This window comes from Paramisgurnus dabryanus, chromosome 4, assembly GCF_030506205.2.
Source record: "Paramisgurnus dabryanus chromosome 4, PD_genome_1.1, whole genome shotgun sequence".
NCBI lineage: Eukaryota > Metazoa > Chordata > Actinopteri > Cypriniformes > Cobitidae > Paramisgurnus > Paramisgurnus dabryanus.
Window position 1 is genome coordinate 35,721,735 of NC_133340.1, and position 16,884 is coordinate 35,738,618.

The 16,884-nt window shown below is 38.2% G+C and overlaps 2 protein-coding genes across 8 annotated transcripts in view; one reads left to right on the plus strand and one right to left on the minus strand.

Annotated features, from left to right (window-relative positions):
* Positions 1-2,056: 2,056 nt before the first annotated feature.
* Positions 2,057-10,163, minus strand: cplx2a (complexin 2a). 2 transcript variants are annotated; one of them, XM_065254401.1, is made up of 4 exons: positions 9,962-10,163; positions 9,093-9,192; positions 3,666-3,844; positions 2,057-3,211 (listed from the first exon to the last, which is right to left on the minus strand). In XM_065254401.1, the coding sequence occupies exons 2-4, from the start codon at positions 9,121-9,123 to the stop codon at positions 3,020-3,022; spliced, it is 402 nt and encodes a 133-aa protein (XP_065110473.1). In that variant the 5' UTR covers positions 9,124-9,192; positions 9,962-10,163; the 3' UTR covers positions 2,057-3,019. The 2 variants fall into 2 exon arrangements, with proteins under 2 accessions (XP_065110473.1, XP_065110474.1); XM_065254402.1 differs by lacking the exon at positions 9,962-10,163 and adding an exon at positions 9,527-9,805.
* A 113-nt stretch (positions 10,164-10,276) lies between these two features.
* gne (glucosamine (UDP-N-acetyl)-2-epimerase/N-acetylmannosamine kinase) overlaps positions 10,277-16,884 on the plus strand; it is a 32,779-nt gene continuing 26,171 nt past the window's right edge. For 2 of the 6 annotated variants that reach the window (XM_065254400.2, XM_065254396.2), the window contains exon 1: positions 14,089-14,273. Coding sequence is in view for 2 of the 6 variants with exons in the window: in XM_065254394.2 (XP_065110466.1) it covers positions 16,126-16,155 (30 nt within the window). In the remaining 4 variants the exon portion in view is untranslated. Of the gene's footprint in view, positions 10,413-14,088; positions 14,274-15,983; positions 16,156-16,884 lie in introns of those variants that run through there. The other 4 variants (XM_065254394.2, XM_065254395.2, XM_073814394.1 and 1 more) reach the window with 3 other exon arrangements.

A 16,884-nucleotide genomic window follows, 5' to 3' on the forward strand; every position in this document is an offset into this window, starting at 1 on the left:
CAAACCATAGGTTGAAACAACCCAGATTTTTTTTCACTAAAAACCCACCATGGTTATTTTTTACCCAGCGTTCAAAAAGGGACGAACCCAACCCGTTGCGATTGTATTTTAGCCTACTGTATGCCAGGTTATTTTAGCTCAAAAGCTGGGTTGTTTTAACCCATTGCTAGGTCAAAAATAAACATTTTCTGGGACAGCGCTTAGGTTTGTTCCTTTTGGACCCAACGCTGGGTTGAAAATAACCAACCCAGCAGTTTTTAGATTTGTTGGTCAACAGATTGACAGATTGATCAGTTCACTTCCCTTTTAATGTGTTTTTTTAAGTATTAATGTGTCTTTGTTCAATCTTAAAATAATTTTTAGACCGAACAGTACATGGGGTGGGTTTATAAACCTATTTTAATTCAAAGACACATTAATACTTAAAAAAAATGGTCCAGTAGTGACCAGTCCTGGGTTAAAAACAACCCAGCATTTTTTAGAATGCATGATTGGGTAAAATATGGACAAACCCAATCATTGGTTTATATGAGCCTAGGAAGGGTTCGTATTCCACCCAACCAAGTGTGAACCAACCCAGCATTTGTACAGTGTTTACACAAAATTGCAAGCATAGTAAAAAATTTTAAAATACACAAAAAATGCTGGGTTATTTTAGACCCATACACAGCAAGTAAAACTGAGACAAAACTAACAAGTGAAATGACGACTAACTATAGACCCCAAATAGTCCAGGTATGAGTAACCCACTTCTACCGTAAATAACCTTGAATTTGGTTACATGCCATTTTTGCCCAAATAACATGGAGAAGTACTATTCTATCATGTAAGCAAAATTAACAACGTATTCGCATTGTCTATTCTTAGGCTATGGTTAGACGTCTATTAGACTTTCAGTGACAGCTAGGGCTGTGCAAAAATATCGATACAGCTAACTATCGTGATACATTTTACCCCCGATAGTGTGTCGATATTTCAATCTCTACTATCGATATTTCCCCCCCCCCAAAACCCATCAAATCCCTCTGTGTGCTTCAAACCTCCTCCACCACCACTGCTGTAGTTGTCACTGTCCAGTTGTCTGTCTTATACGGCCATTCGACCAATGTCTCAGAAGTTAGCGGGAGTGAGAAAATGGCAGAAAATTTAAAAACACCTGCAGCTTTCAAAGCCAATGTGTGGAAGTACTTTGGCTTTAAAAAAATTTAAATTTATCTTTATTTTTTACATTTTTGATAAAAAAAGAAAAAAGTATTGCAATGTATCGCAGCATGAAATGTATTGTGTTGTATCGTAATAAATTGTACCATGAACCATGTATCGTGATGTGTATCGTATTGTGAGGCCCTTGCCGATACCCAGCCCTAGTGACAGCCCAAATTTTGGCTTGTATATTTGTCTATATTCGACCCAGCCATAGGTTAAAGGCCACCTATTATGGCCTTTTTGCAAGATGTAATATAAGTCTCGGGGTGTGCCCAGAATGTGTTTGTGAAGTTTCAGCTGAAAATACCCCACAGATCAATTATTTTTGCATGTCCAAAAATGCCTTATTTGGGTGGAAGCAAAACCGTGCTGTTTTAATGTCTGTACCTTTAAATGCAAATGAGCTACGGCTCCTCACTTCCTTACAAACAGACAGTGAGTGCTTTCAGTTAAAATAGATTTGATTAATACAGTCTGAGACAATAATATCTAGTGGATAGAGCTGAAGCTGAAAACTATGGTAATGCAGGACTGTAAGTGGGTAGGGCTTTATCAATGTGACCTCACATTGATAAGACAATCAAAACGCCATGTCTAATTAGACTCAAAAATAAGTTGCCTTTGAATATTGGATGATTTGGCTTAAAAATACTAGTTTTTTTTATCAAAAAATTTAAAAATCTATTGTAATGCAACCAGTTAACTTATTTTTTTTTTTTTTTTAAGTTGGACGAACATATTTTCTACAGTGTATAGACATACTGCTTGAAATGTCAACTATTTACTTCCTTTCCAAATGTTATAAATTCCATAAAACAAGAATTCAAGATTAAAACACAGATAGGCCTACTAGATTTGTGTGATTGGTTTATTACAGTGCCATTCACATTAACTCTTGAGACAGATCACATTTCCTCCCTTCCTAAAACATCAGATTCATTCATACACTCTTATGAATTTATTTCTTGTTTTACTGCAAGCCAAGCAAACAGAATATGTTATTATTGCTGAGACTGTTCTGGATTGCACGCAATCCCAAAAGAACCAAGGACCAAAGAAATGACAGTCCAGTAAAAACACGCAAAATGCCTGCGAGCCCTGTGAAACTGAGTTGATCTTAAAATCAAAAAATTGCACTTTCCCTCTTTATACTCTCCTATAAAAAGCACAGAAACGGAGGCGTGAGAATACGTCTCGCTCAGCAACAGTATTGAACTGAATTGAGGCATTAAATGTGACTCTATTATAGTGCGTGAATAGTAGCAAGAGTCACCAGAATTAACTAAATAGTGTAGTAAGAAATGTACAAAGGTTCAGTTAGCTTACAGCATGGGAACATGTTATTGCCTTTCTTTTTTAAATGATTGCAATCTTGGACAAAACACAATGACGGTGGGCACACATACACTATGGAGACATGCAAGAATGTGTTCAACACGTATAACAGTACTTTTTTCTTCACATTGACTCCTAAATGAACATGATAACAGATAATACAAACCCATGGAATAGACATTCGACAATTCATGCATATATATTGCTGTTTAAGTATTGGTTATGAAACCGCAGATGTGATTCAGGTTTCCCAGTAAAGATAGAATATGGCTTATATTCTGATTATTATATCCCTTCTCGTCTGATTGATCTGTCACTAACATCTAAAGCTCTCCACGAATCGAAATGAGTGAAAAGTGAATGGATTAGTCAGGTGTACCGTAATTTGCTCTACCGTGCTCGCTCTCTCTCTCGGCCGAAGTCGGTACACACTAAAATAACATCTAAAGCGGCGTGTGCTCGTATTCGTTTCTGACTATTACTTCTTCAGCATGTCCTGCAATGGGCCGGGTAGATACTTCATCACCGTATCCATAATGTTTTCCTCCTCGTCCTCATCCCCGCAGCCAGACGGTACTGCTTTTTTGGGACGGGTCAGACTGCCTTCGCTGGCTTGCTCCATAGCTGCTTGTGCTTCGGCCTCCGCCTCCTCTCGCTTCTTAATGCCGTACTAACACGAATCAAAACACAGAGGACACCATTAAAAATACATTGAAAAATAAAAGCACATGTTGTCAGTTAAAAATACCATCAGCAAGTGTTTTGGGCCTTATTCCAGTAGGATTTAATGGTTTTCTATATCCGCCAAATAACATTGCAACAATAAAACTCAACACATACCCTTCCACCATTATAGTTTCAATAAACAATTCCCATTTTAACCATTAAATCCATTAGATTTTCTGTTTAAGTAGGGCTATACTGATATCAGATGTTAAAGTAATTTGTATGAGGCCACAACAATGCCTTTACCAACATAAACTTGTTACTTTGTGCTAATTTTTCACAATCTGAATTGATTTAGGTAAACATGCATGAGTAAAGACAGATTTTTAACTTTGGGGTTTACTGTTGCGTAAACAACGGTTGACTTTATGCAAATCGCATTTCGCTCTTGATCTAACCTTGTCTCTAATGCCCTGTCTTATGACTTCCCGCTCTGCCTCCATTTTGGTATGTTTGGCCTTCCTCTCTTCCTCCTGCTGTCGCAGAGCTTCCTGTCTCTGCTCTTCTTTCTCTTTTTCCGCTTCAGGGTCTTTATCCTCATCTCCCCCCATCATTTTACCAACATCAGGAGGACCTCCTTCACACAAACAAGAAATGAATTATTAGGCATACTGTACAAATGCATATGTTAAATTGACCTGCAAACTGACATTTTTAGGTTTTGGTTAAATTATGCCTGCATTGTCAATTACAAAAAAATCTGTTGTTGCAAAATTGCATTTCATTATTTATGTCTTTTAGGTATCTGTGTTCTAGGAGTATACACACACCAGCGCCGACAGGTGGCGCCTGTCAGCTGCGCCCAGCTATGACTCAGCTATGATGCCACAGAGCGCCACTCACATAGTTTTACATTAAATAACATCATATTTGTCCCAAATCATTAACAATTTACATTGGCTGCTAACATATATTTTGCATTTTGAGGTAGACGCTATCTGACTAAGCTTGCGCTATTTAATGTGCACTTCCGGTTTACGATACCTCCGAGATGTCCTAGACATGTCCGATGTGCGACCCCCTTAAAGAAGCGACTAAGATGGCGGCGATACCAGAAGCTAGTTATTTTCGTTTATAAAGTTTTAAATATGGATATTTCTACAACAAAACGGCGCAGATCACTCTCAGAAGGCCTTTGTTCATCATCGTGGAGCCGTTTGGATTTCTTTTGTGAAGGATGGATGCACATTTTTTGGATTTGAAGGACGTGGACCCCGTAACTTTACATTTAATTAACTGAAAGATCTAAAACATGTTCAAAAATAACTGAAAATGTGTTCGTCTAAAAAATTATGGACATTTGCATCTTGGAGAGCTTGGGGGTGAGTAAATCATGGGTTTAATATCATTTTTGGCCGAACTATCCCGATGCAGAATTTTTTTTTGTGTGTGTGTACTTTGTAGAAAAAAGGTTATTCAGAGATTATGAAAAGTTTACAAAAAATGGTTCTTCTATAGCTGTGATGAACTTTTTAAGCACCTTTATTTATACTCAGATTTAACTTACTCTATAGATATCTGCAAGATAAAACCAGTTTCTAATGATTAACAAATAGTAATTTCTAAAAAAATCTGTTGTTGCAAAATTGCATTTCATTATTTATGTCTTTTAGGTATCTGTGTTCTAGGAGTATACACACACCAGCGCCGACAGGTGGCGCCTGTCGGCTGCGCCCAGCTATGACTCAGCTATGATGCCACAGAGCGCCACTCACATAGTTTTACATTAAATAACATCATATTTGTCCCAAATCATTAACAATTTACATTGGCTGCTAACATATATTTTGCATTTTGAGGTAGACGCTATCTGACTAAGCTTGCGCTATTTAATGTGCACTTCCGGTTTACGATACCTCCGAGATGTCCTAGACATGTCCGATGTGCGACCCCCTTAAAGAAGCGACTAAGATGGCGGCGATACCAGAAGCTAGTTATTTTCGTTTATAAAGTTTTAAATATGGATATTTCTACAACAAAACGGCGCAGATCACTCTCAGAAGGCCTTTGTTCATCATCGTGGAGCCGTTTGGATTTCTTTTGTGAAGGATGGATGCACATTTTTTGGATTTGAAGGACGTGGACCCCGTAACTTTACATTTAATTAACTGAAAGATCTAAAACATGTTCAAAAATAACTGAAAATGTGTTCGTCTAAAAAATTATGGACATTTGCATCTTGGAGAGCTTGGGGGTGAGTAAATCATGGGTTTAATATCATTTTTGGCCGAACTATCCCGATGCAGAATTTTTTTTTGTGTGTGTGTACTTTGTAGAAAAAAGGTTATTTAGAGATTATGAAAAGTTTACAAAAAATGGTTCTTCTATAGCTGTGATGAACTTTTTAAGCACCTTTATTTATACTCAGATTTAACTTACTCTATAGATATCTGCAAGATAAAACCAGTTTCTAATGATTAACAAATAGTAATTTCTAACTGGACAAAGCATGTCATTTATAGACATTTTCATCTGATGCACGTGATACACATCTGGATTTTGGTTTCCTAGGTAATCTATGTGTTGTTTTTTTGCTTGTTATATAAATAAACTACGTTTAAAGTACTTTGTTGTTATGTATTATTAGCGGAGTTTACCGGAAGTTACGTGCGGACCGCGACAGCCGCTTGTTTATGTTATTATTGCTGAAACCGTCTATAGGAGCAGTTATCTAGACAGGTTTTTTTGGCCCATTTTGCCTTTATTTGATAGACAGTAATTAGAGAGATGACAGGAAAGTACAGGGTGGGGAGAGGGGTATTGGATCGGCAAAGGGCCTCGAGTCGGGATTCGAACTCGGGTAGCCGGAAGTGCGTTGCCCCATCGGCTCCGACATCTAGACAGGTTTTATCCTGGTCCCAGACTAAAATGCTATGGATCCCAGCAGGTCCCCTGCGAAATGACGACTTCCATGTAAGGAGACCCGCGGTGTATGTAGATAAAAATGGCTCATATACTAAGGCAATAAAAAGATCACAGTTCATTATGTAAGGTCTTTATACATCACTGATAATATAGTTGTATTTATTATATTGCATTTTTGTCAAGAGATTCTTCTAAAAGTTACACACTGCATCTTTAAATTGCACAAACATTTACTATAAACTTAAAAACACTGTGTTGGTTAAAAGGCAATGATGGCAGGTCTCATCAAACCGTAGAAATAATGCATTCAGAGCTTGACTGACAGCCAGTGGTCTACAGAGCAAACCTAGAGGCACACTGACAAATCCCAGAACATCGGAAGAAAATGGGTAGAAATGTCAGTGAAAAACCTATTCATCCAAAAAAATCCAAGGGAATAAGATGCACAGCGGGAAACAGCAAGTTGACTGGTTGCAATTCTTTTAATGCTATTTCTTGGGAGACATGAATAAACTGACTTTTAAATAACACACAAGGGTGGCTATTTGGTATTCAGAACTGTTGTCAGAAGCATCAAACTTTGTAAAGTACAAACTCAAAATTTCTCAAAACCCTAAAAATTTCCATATGTGGATAAGACTATGGTATGTTCTGATGTTACTTATAACCTGCATCTAATTTAAATGAATATCGAAACTCTTAATCGGATGCACACGCGTGGTTATGCCTGGCCTGAAGTACTCGCTATACGTTTACATGGAAACAATCTGAAGAGAAAATGCAAAAGTGCTGTTGCATTATCACTTTTTATTCTGCGTTTATAAAAGCGTTTTTTTGGGGGGGGATCTGCGTGCATATATGGTGACGCAAAAGTGTGTGATATTCGATGTAGTATGCTCCAGGCAGCTAGGTGGCAATGAAAAGCACATACACACAACAACACCAAGTCGCACGCCTGCGTACAACCTTCTTCCTTGTTCTCCCAGGTCTCGTCCAAAGCCGTCTGGTTTGCCTCTGATGAACTGGCGCATCAACAATTTGATAGAGGTAATTAATGCACCTTCTCTGATCAGTAATACTAGCTGGGAATATTTCGTACAACTGCTGGAAAGATTCATGTATATTTATCAGAGCTGCTATGGCAACTTGATGGTCCGACGTATGAAAATAATCCAACACGTTTGTTGTTATTTTCCTGAACTGGCGCATGCCTGTGACTTAAACGCGTATGCGACAAGAGCCACAGTGAGCAGACTTTTGCGTTTTTACCCTTTAGACAGGAACGCGACGCCGACAGTAGAGCGTTTTTAAGATTTCCACTCTGGAGGGTGGTTTCATTTTTTTGTGTTTTTAAGCCCCAAAAACGCTGTCGCTGTAAATGAAAGGCACATCCGATAAAATATTTTTACGTTTTCACCCTTGAGCGTTCTTGTGTAAACAGGACCTTAATCTCATGTGTAGTGTTAAGTGAGTGTCTTGCAAGACGTGAGCGTCTTTTTATCAGGATTCCTTTTGATGCATGCAACAGGCACGCATTTTAAAATGATGCACGATGCGCATAAGTTCCCATGACACACCAAACGCATATTTTAACATGATGAACCACACACCTTAAACCACAAACACATATTTTGAGGCATTGGCTGCCACTGGGAATGGCTTTTCGGACACATAAAGACAATATCTGGGTCCACCATCATTGAATGATATCTGGGATCATTCCATTACATCCCCACTGTAGAATTGAAGGGACAATAAACTCATTTGTAAATGACTCAGTTTTTTGAGCTTCTGATCGCCCCCTGTTGGATCCAAAGATATACAATCACAAGGGATAAACTTCTTTTTAGACTATGTGTATACCCGAGGACATAATGTTTTAGATTCCCAAGAGTAAATCGCACCAAATTTAGCACCAATCCAAAAAAGTATGCCGAGAATTTGGGGCGTATTTGGTCTATTATGTCGGTGACTTTGGTTTTGTCGTTTTGGTTTTGTTATGTGTGCTTGAATTTCAGTACCGAGGAGAGCACTGTGAAAAAACCCAACCAAATTCAGACAGCGACCAGCAGTATGATGAAAGGCAATATTTGCCTACTTCAAAATGGTAACATATGGTAGCCTACTAAATCTCCATTCTTCTTTTCGATTTTGTACATCTAACCAGATGGCATCAAGGGGGTTTCTTTTTGAAATGCTAAAACAAAGCTGCCATTTTGTCTTTGATCACTGTCTAATACATCACTGCTCTGAGATATGAAATATTTAGTCTGAGGAATGTCAGGGCAGAAGGTGCTCTTAATGCTGCAGTCAGCTGCTTTGTGGCACTGCTCCAGCTCTGACCTCTGCTGTAATATCAATCAAACTTGAATATGAAGCAAATATGAACTGCACAGAGATCAGTGCATTCATAGCAAACCTTGAATAAAAGCAACTACCAAATGCATTCATGTAAATGTTATTATATGTACCCAAACCCACATTTTCAGTTTTTATTTTGGGTGAAATCACACTTGTTAGTTTAGAAAGCTTGCCAATGGTGTGAGTTTGGTGTTTGTCAAACCTTGAAATGATTTAGTAAGATTTATTTTCTTTATTTAAAAAAATCACTCACAGCATTGTACGCATCATCTTTCAGGATGGTTTCGCCTGTTAGGCTATTTCTATTTGATGAATTATGTTATCAAACATACGGGGCACCTGCAGCATGCCTCGAGGGCAGCTGACTCAGAAGAATAATGGGCTAATGTATCCTGTACGATCTGCTGCACACAGGAAGTTGCCGTACGCCGTCTAGTGTTGCTTTAAACTGCAAAAGGACATTGCCTTGAGTGCATGAAGTTTAACAGCCAACGATCCCAGAGCGCATATACACGTGACCGCTGCTGCAGCACTGAAGCACTGACTCAAATCTTTCATTGTAACTTCTACTCACCCGCACGCGCGTCATGTGCACTTACCTCCCATAGCTGCCTTTAATAGGAAATTCATGATGGCTTTTCAAATCCCTTTGATTTTCACTTCCAATTTATGTGAGCAGAGATCTTGTTACAGCCAGATCTGCAAATAAATACATTTTGGTTAATGATATTCTAACGTAAAATAACAAAATAACATTCATGTTTAAGTTAAAAAAAAGATATACAGTTCATAAACATTTCTTGGTTGTTTGGAGTCACGGCTCCTTAGGTAAAACGTTAAACGCTCTCTTATTTGTAAACAAGCGTTCGATAAATGAGTAAATGTAAAATTAATGTAATAATAATAGTAAAGAAATTGATGAGACTAGCTCTGTAAACCATGCATAACTAAATCGCTTTGTCCTTGAGCGCACGAGGTGCAATGTGAAAGCAATTTCCTTCCTTCATTTTCCTACAAACGAAAAATATCTTACAGCAGCAATTTCATCAAATCCTTCCGTGCAACCGATAGTGATATCGACCCGATCGAAATGTGCTGATCTCATTCGTTTCGTTTGCGTAACTGTCCGTCACCGTCCGTCTGCAATACGCGCATTTTGGATAGAAAATATACCGTTCAACTTCCGGAGGTCAGAGATCCGATATGTAACTTTAGACCATTGACTTCTCTATTACCGTGCCTACCTATTCGACCTAAGCTTGCTATAGTGTCTGTACAAAATGTTTATGTGAGCAATCGTTTCGACCTCCGGTAGTCTTGTCTTGGTGCATTACCTTATTTGAACCCCCGCCGCAAAGGCACGGCAGTGCTGTAGTACGCGAGTCTGTTTCAGCACCACCATCAAATGGACAGCGCCCGCACGCGACCGATAATTACAGTGAGACGTAAAAAAATCGGATGCAAATACCTGCTCGTGCAAAGGCAGCGATGAATCCTGGATGTAGAAGTTGAGGTGGGCCAGTTGTTACCGATTTGTGTTAGTAGCCCGCTATGAGCATCCCTGGACCTCCAAGCCTCTCTTCCTGCTCTCCCAGCGCCTTTCAGTGTGTCGATTTGGGGAACTGCAACCGGAACGCAAGACGGTCAAAACCCAGCGCATCACACGCAAGCTTTTACCATCAGAAACATCCCACGTACTCAGGCAGAGAGAGGAGCGATTGATTGGAGGTGCCGGTGAGAAACACGCCTCTGTCGGCTCTTATCAGGTGATCCTGTTGGGAGCTTCACATAACAGATGCTTTCAGATCTGATGGAGAATGAAGGATGAAAGGACCTTCACCATCACGCCGGGGTCTCGTAACGCGCCGTGAAAGTGCTGAATCAGGATCGATGGCTCAGACGGGGTTTGCTCCACACAGGTACTTATCCACAATAACAATGACCACAACACGTGACACGTGTATGTAAAGTGGTCCTGGGAATATAACTACATTTAAATGTATGAATGGCATTGGATAAGAAAATATTAAACATATTAGCATTATTTTTAAAGAAATTTACAACAAGCAAGCAAATAGTTTCACTAAAATACATTATTATGTAATAAAACAATAGTGGAACTTGTTAATGGTTAACTACACCATCTGATAGGACACATGGAGAGGATCTGGTTTCATACAAACAAGTTTGTTGAGAGTTGACTGAATAAAATGTAAAAATTGTCTTTGCACAACCTAATTTAATGTTCTTTTAGTCTATGCAATAAAACCTATCATATATCTGAGATACGGGGCCACTGTATTCTCCTAATCTTTTCTTACATTTGTTAGCATGATAGTGCCAAATAAGCACATCTGCAGTTTATGTAAACAGCACTGCGCATTACATTTTTCACACACACAATAAAAAACGATGATTGAAATGGTAGTTAAAGTGTCACATGCACTACTTCACATGTCATTTCAGCAGTATCCATTTTCTGGGACACCTGTTACAATACGTGCTCAGCATTGGTGAACTGGATTCATGTGAAATTGTAACCACTCCACTCATACATAAAAGAAAGCAACAAAGAGAAAGATAGGCATACTGCATGTTTTGAGCACATGCTACTTGTGAGATGAAAACAGAGCAAACTGTCATTCAAATCCCAAATTTTCCTTGCATATGCAACAAAATAACTTATTAGAGTTTCAATATGTTTATGCAAAAACTATCTGACACTAAAAGAATTAAAAGTCAGAAAGATATGATGGTATTTTTGAGACAGGACATGACTACACGATTCACAGGTTCCCTCGTTCTTAGGGTAACGCTGCACTGCGCCAAGTTTCTCTTCACAGACATAACATCTTCCTGTTGCTGTAGTGTTTTTAAAAACAGGCTGGATGACACTGGAGCCCACTGAGACATAAACATATTTGAAATTACATTATTATCTTTACTGTGAAAAAAAGCTCACACAGTATAATACTGATTTTCTGAGATTTAATATAGTGCATAATATTGGATAGTCATATATGATTGAGGACAATCGTCTATCTTTTTTAATAAGCAGACCTCCACTTTTCTTCATTTCCTTCTTTACACAGGCATATTCATCTAGATTTTTTACATTACGCCATGAACAATAAGGCTCTCAGAAATGATCACTTGTATTGATTAAGAGTGGAGATCAATATCAGAGTACTCTGAGAGTGAGAGAGAGAGAGAGAGAGAGAGAGAGAGAGAGAGAATGTTTTATGACCCCACAGTTTCTGCTGAACCTTTATTCTGTGATTTATCTCTTCTGGACTGCAGCCAAATGGGAAACACTGATTTATTCCCCATCAGCTCGCAGAGAGAGCTGAGTAGACAAAAAGTGGAGGAGAAGAATATACAGAAAAGATAAGAAAATATGAGAACTGAGAAAAAAGAGACCCATGTTACTGAAGAAATAGTTCAGTTTCAATATTCAGCTAAATTTCTTTAAAAATAAAATAAATAAATAAAGGTGGTTGACGATGCCATAGAATTTTTTTTTTTTGGCTATAAGACTATGGAGCCCAGAAATACCAGAAAATGAAAGTGTGTATTTGCTTTGAATTGTTGTGTATATTTTGGGCATAATTGAAGTATAAAGTGAAAAACCAATGTTAGTTGGGGTGCTGCTAGGTGACAAAATCTAAGTGTGTGGTTATAAAGTGACACAACCTAAGTAAAAGGGATAGTTAGGCCAAAAATGAAATTCAAATTCTTCATACAAACCTTTGTTTAAAATGTTCTTTATTGAACCTAAAATGGACCCTTTGCAAGTTTGCAACACCTACACTATTAAAAATAAAGGATCTGGGTTCTTCAGGGCCATGCCATATAATAACTATTTTGGTTCCCCAAAGAACCTTACAGTTAAATATTCTAAAAAGAACCACTTCTTTCTTATCTTTTATAGTCCGTAAAACCTTTCTCCACTAACCTTTTCTATAATGTGACATGCTTAAAGTTCTTTATGGGACCATACAGTCCCACTCAGAACATTTCTGGAGTGTACAGTGTTGGTGTTTTGGATAAGTGCCCTTCCTTTTTCTCACGTTTCACTGCGACACGCCCGGTCAAAAATGCCCCGTTGAGCAACACTGCACCCCTTCCACTTTCTCCCACCGACGCCTCAGGTTTCACACAAGTCACAGTTTTCGGACCAAAGAGTCGCAGTCCCGCTTTGCTTACAACCCGGTCCACTTCCACGCACATCATGCCAGCGCCACTGCAATGCAGCATCGAGCGAGCACGCGGCCAGCCGCACTGCTGCTTTAGTATTGGCACGCGACGAGCTCTGGATATTGATAAGGAATGATGCAGTAGCTATTAGAATCCTCAACGCGCCAATAGCTTTTCTCTCTGTCTGCATTGGGTATGAGAAGAGGAAAACAAAATCATCACTGTAGTAGCCTATATGACACAGGTTATAGTCCAACAGACACAAAATATCTTTGTATTATATATTATTATAAAATATATGTTATTATATAATTATTATTATCACAATAAATGTTTATATGCGTTTTAAGCTTCGAAAAAAATACTATAATATACTATAGTAGTAATGAATTGTAATCGTGTCACGACGTAGTGTTTTGATAACGTATTGTAAATTGATAAACTAAGTGTAGTGAAATACAGTACTTTAATATTTACTATGGTAAGGTTAAAGATAATTACTAGTAAATTTTACCAAAATACTAAAGTATACTACAGTTTTTTTCATGTTGGTACTTGGTAGATAGAAAAACAACACAGTCCTGCATTTGCAATTCATGGGTCGATTACAACAGATTAATATTAATATATTAATATAATCAAATTAATATTTTTGTCATAATTTTATCAATTGTTATGTTACTTAATATTGTTTTTCCCAACAGATATACAGACGTTTAAACGCTTCTCCCTTTGATATTTCTCCCCAATACTCTATATTATACAAATAATACAAGGAATAACGTAACTGAGATTCAAACAATTTGTTTAGTTTGTATTTTGTGATTATCAAAATAAATTAAGGTCATGTTCAACAGCAGCCCATTAAAGGGATAGTTCACTTTAAATTGAAAATTCTATCATCATTTTCTCATCCTCATGTTGTTCTAAACCTGTATGAATTTTTCTGATGAACACAAAAGAAGATATTTTAAGAAATGATGGTAAACACACAGCAGTAAGTGACCATTGACTTCCATAGTAGGGAAAAAAATATTTTGGAAGTATTGTGATAAATGATGAAGAAAATATTTTGATAAATGATGGTAAATACACATTTGATGTCACCTATTAAATTCCACCATATTTTTTTATTCCTACTATGGAGGTCTATGGTCAATACTGCTTTTTGTTTAGCATCATTTCTCAAAATATCTTCTTTTGTGTTCATCAGAAAAAAGAAATTTATACAGGTTTAGAACAACATGAGGATGAGTAAATGATGACAGAATTTTCATTTTAAAGTGAACTATCCCTTCAATTATTTAAAACAAAATCAAATCTCTTAGGTTGTCAGAGAGCTGTCGGTAGGTGGCAGCAGTGAGCTGTGTCGCGTCCTCTTTCCATCGAGTTAAAACAGATGAAGAAAAAACAGAACAGCGTGAGCAGCGTCAGGCTGTTAGCATTGATCACCAGGCTAACCTGATACTGTCGTTTATCTGTAAAGGATTTCAATAAATTAACATCGTATGTTTTGAGTTCAGTTAACTCTTGCCTGTTATAACTCAAGAGGATTTAACTTACTACAGATATCCGTGTCAAACGTAAGTAATGTGATAACATTTTTTGGGCCATAGCATACACAGACGCCGCTCAAGTTTACTTCAACTTGTCATTTATCATCAACTTTATTTCAAGGCACGCTTTTTATTTATGATAGTCACTGTTAATATACGAGTTTAGAATGTGTTTATTATTTTATATGTACGGTAAGAGTGCAATAGACTTACCATGGTACATTAAAACATTGTAATACGGTGGTTCTTTTGGTTGGTGTCGAAAAAAGGGTACCGTATTAATAATTTATGAAGTAAATATATATATAGTGACAACAACAAACCTGCAGGCCACATTCAGTTGTAACTTAACTGTTAGCAGTTTTGTCACCAAGACATATGTGTACTACCCTTACATGGTGTTTTAGCAGCTTGTATATATTGTTTATGTATCTACTGGTTTATGTTTTATTTATATTTCAGGCTCAGCATGCATATAAAAGTTATTTTCGTAATCTATTTCTTTTGTAAACACTACGGCCCCAAATATTTCCGCAACTTGTGACGTGTATGTCAGTTACGTTACGTCGTTTGTTTGGACCAACGGTGATTTACTAGTCGATATTGTATATTAAATACACGTCTTTCTGGCGGGAAAAGACTTTGCAGATAAAGAGAAATGCTTAAGAAGGGTAACGTTATGTATCTCATTCAGTCAGTGCAGGGGTGGGCATTCCTGGTCCTGGAGGGCCTGCCCTCTGTCCTGCAAAGTTTTACTCCAACCCTAATCAAACGCACTGAAAATCCTAATCAAAGTCTGCATGATTACTTGGAAATGGCATTCAGGTGTGTTTATTTAGGGTTGGAGCTAAAGTTTGCAGGACAGTGGCCCTATAGTACCAGGAATGCCCACCCCATTGTGTTTACGTGGCTCTGTTTTAAGCTTTATCTCAGTCCACCAGTAGATGGCGCCCCTTTCTTTTGTTTTCATACATAACTTGGTGTCTGTTGTCAAAAGTGTGTCTCCAAATTAGATTTATCACAGTATCAATGATACAGTATCTGAAACAGGTTTTATGCAGCTTTTAAATCTGCTTGTTTTGGCTGTCTCACATTTAATATGCACAGTCTGTCTTGCATTCAGTCTGAAGCATTGAAAAGCAGAGGAAACTCTGCACATGACATGCAACGTATTTACGACGTTGAAGTAGGATGTGCCACTGAAATGCAAACAGGGGCAGATCCTATTCCATTTACGACATCTACATCATGCCACGTATGTTTAGACACTACACACCCTCACGGGGAAAAGTTTCATGCATGACTAAATCAGGAATGTTCCCTGTATAGGGACGTAACGTGCTATGAAGACGTGGCTCTTTTTTTGTTATTTTAGACAACACAAAGACAAACTGTTCAAATTGTTTTGCCTTATTGCTTGTTTGGGGTTGGGTTGTTTCACAATTGTTTGCAAATTGAAATGGGCACTATAGCCTAGAAAAGGGGTTTTTGATCTTTATGATGCCAAGGACCCCGAAATATGATAAAACACAATGACTGAATCAAAGTAAATAAAGTACTCATTATCACTTCTATTTGCCATAAGGAAATCCTAGCCTAAAGGCAGGTTGCCACACACGACCGATGCAAATGGTTTATGTTTCCTTAAACGTCTCCCTCCGGGATGCAAGGGGCAGGGCTATTTTGCTTTGATCAATGCACTGTTCTGGCCCCGCCCCCTGGGCTGGCCTACCCTAGTCGCTTTTGTGTGAAGCATGCATTGCGTGCCTCTCCTCTTTTGCTTTAATGGCTATGAAAGACACCAAATAGAGAGAGAGCAGAGAGAAAGGGCCTTCGTTTGGTTTATTAAACCAGGAAAACAGATAACTCTCCTTACACCATGTATCCAGAACAGGCTAGGAACCCACACGTGAGTCTGGTGCCATTTTTACATTTCCTTTGCCTCGTTCGCTCTACGTCTTTCACTCCCTCCCCCGGTTGTAGTAATAAGGGTGTTGCTACAGTCTTGTGATGCTGTTTGGAGATGATGTCTGTGTGTGTGTGTGTGTGTTGGAAACATGGCTTTCTCAGTCTCCCGGTCTGGATGGGAATGGGGTACTTTAGACATCATGATGTGAGCAATCAGGCTTGTTATTGTTATTCACAGTAAAGAAACAGGGCAGGTTGGAAAGGTGGGTAGTGCTAATGAATCACATAGCAGGATAACTATGTCTATGAGAGCGATGAAGCTTTTCCAAAACACGTAACACGTCCATGCGAGACATAACCTCATTTCTTGTGGGGCGTAAAGGCCCAGGGAGTTTTTGAGCATCGATGTTGTAATGTCAACGCGTCAGAAACGTTTTTATATCAGCAATGGTAATCTTGATTAACTGATGCTGATGTAAAATGTTTCTCACACGTGGGTGCTGTCTTGTGGCTGCCCACTTTTGAAAACACTTGCCTGAGAGTGCTTTAAACATACACATACATTTCAAACCTTTTGTCAACCAGTTTTACTAGTATGTATGCATCCTTTACCTTGATAGACACGTCAAACTATCATATCTGACAGGTGAACTGCTTCAATGCACATGAATATTGTCATTTCAGACATTTACTATGCCTTTTCGGTCTTTACCAACCAATTAACTACAAA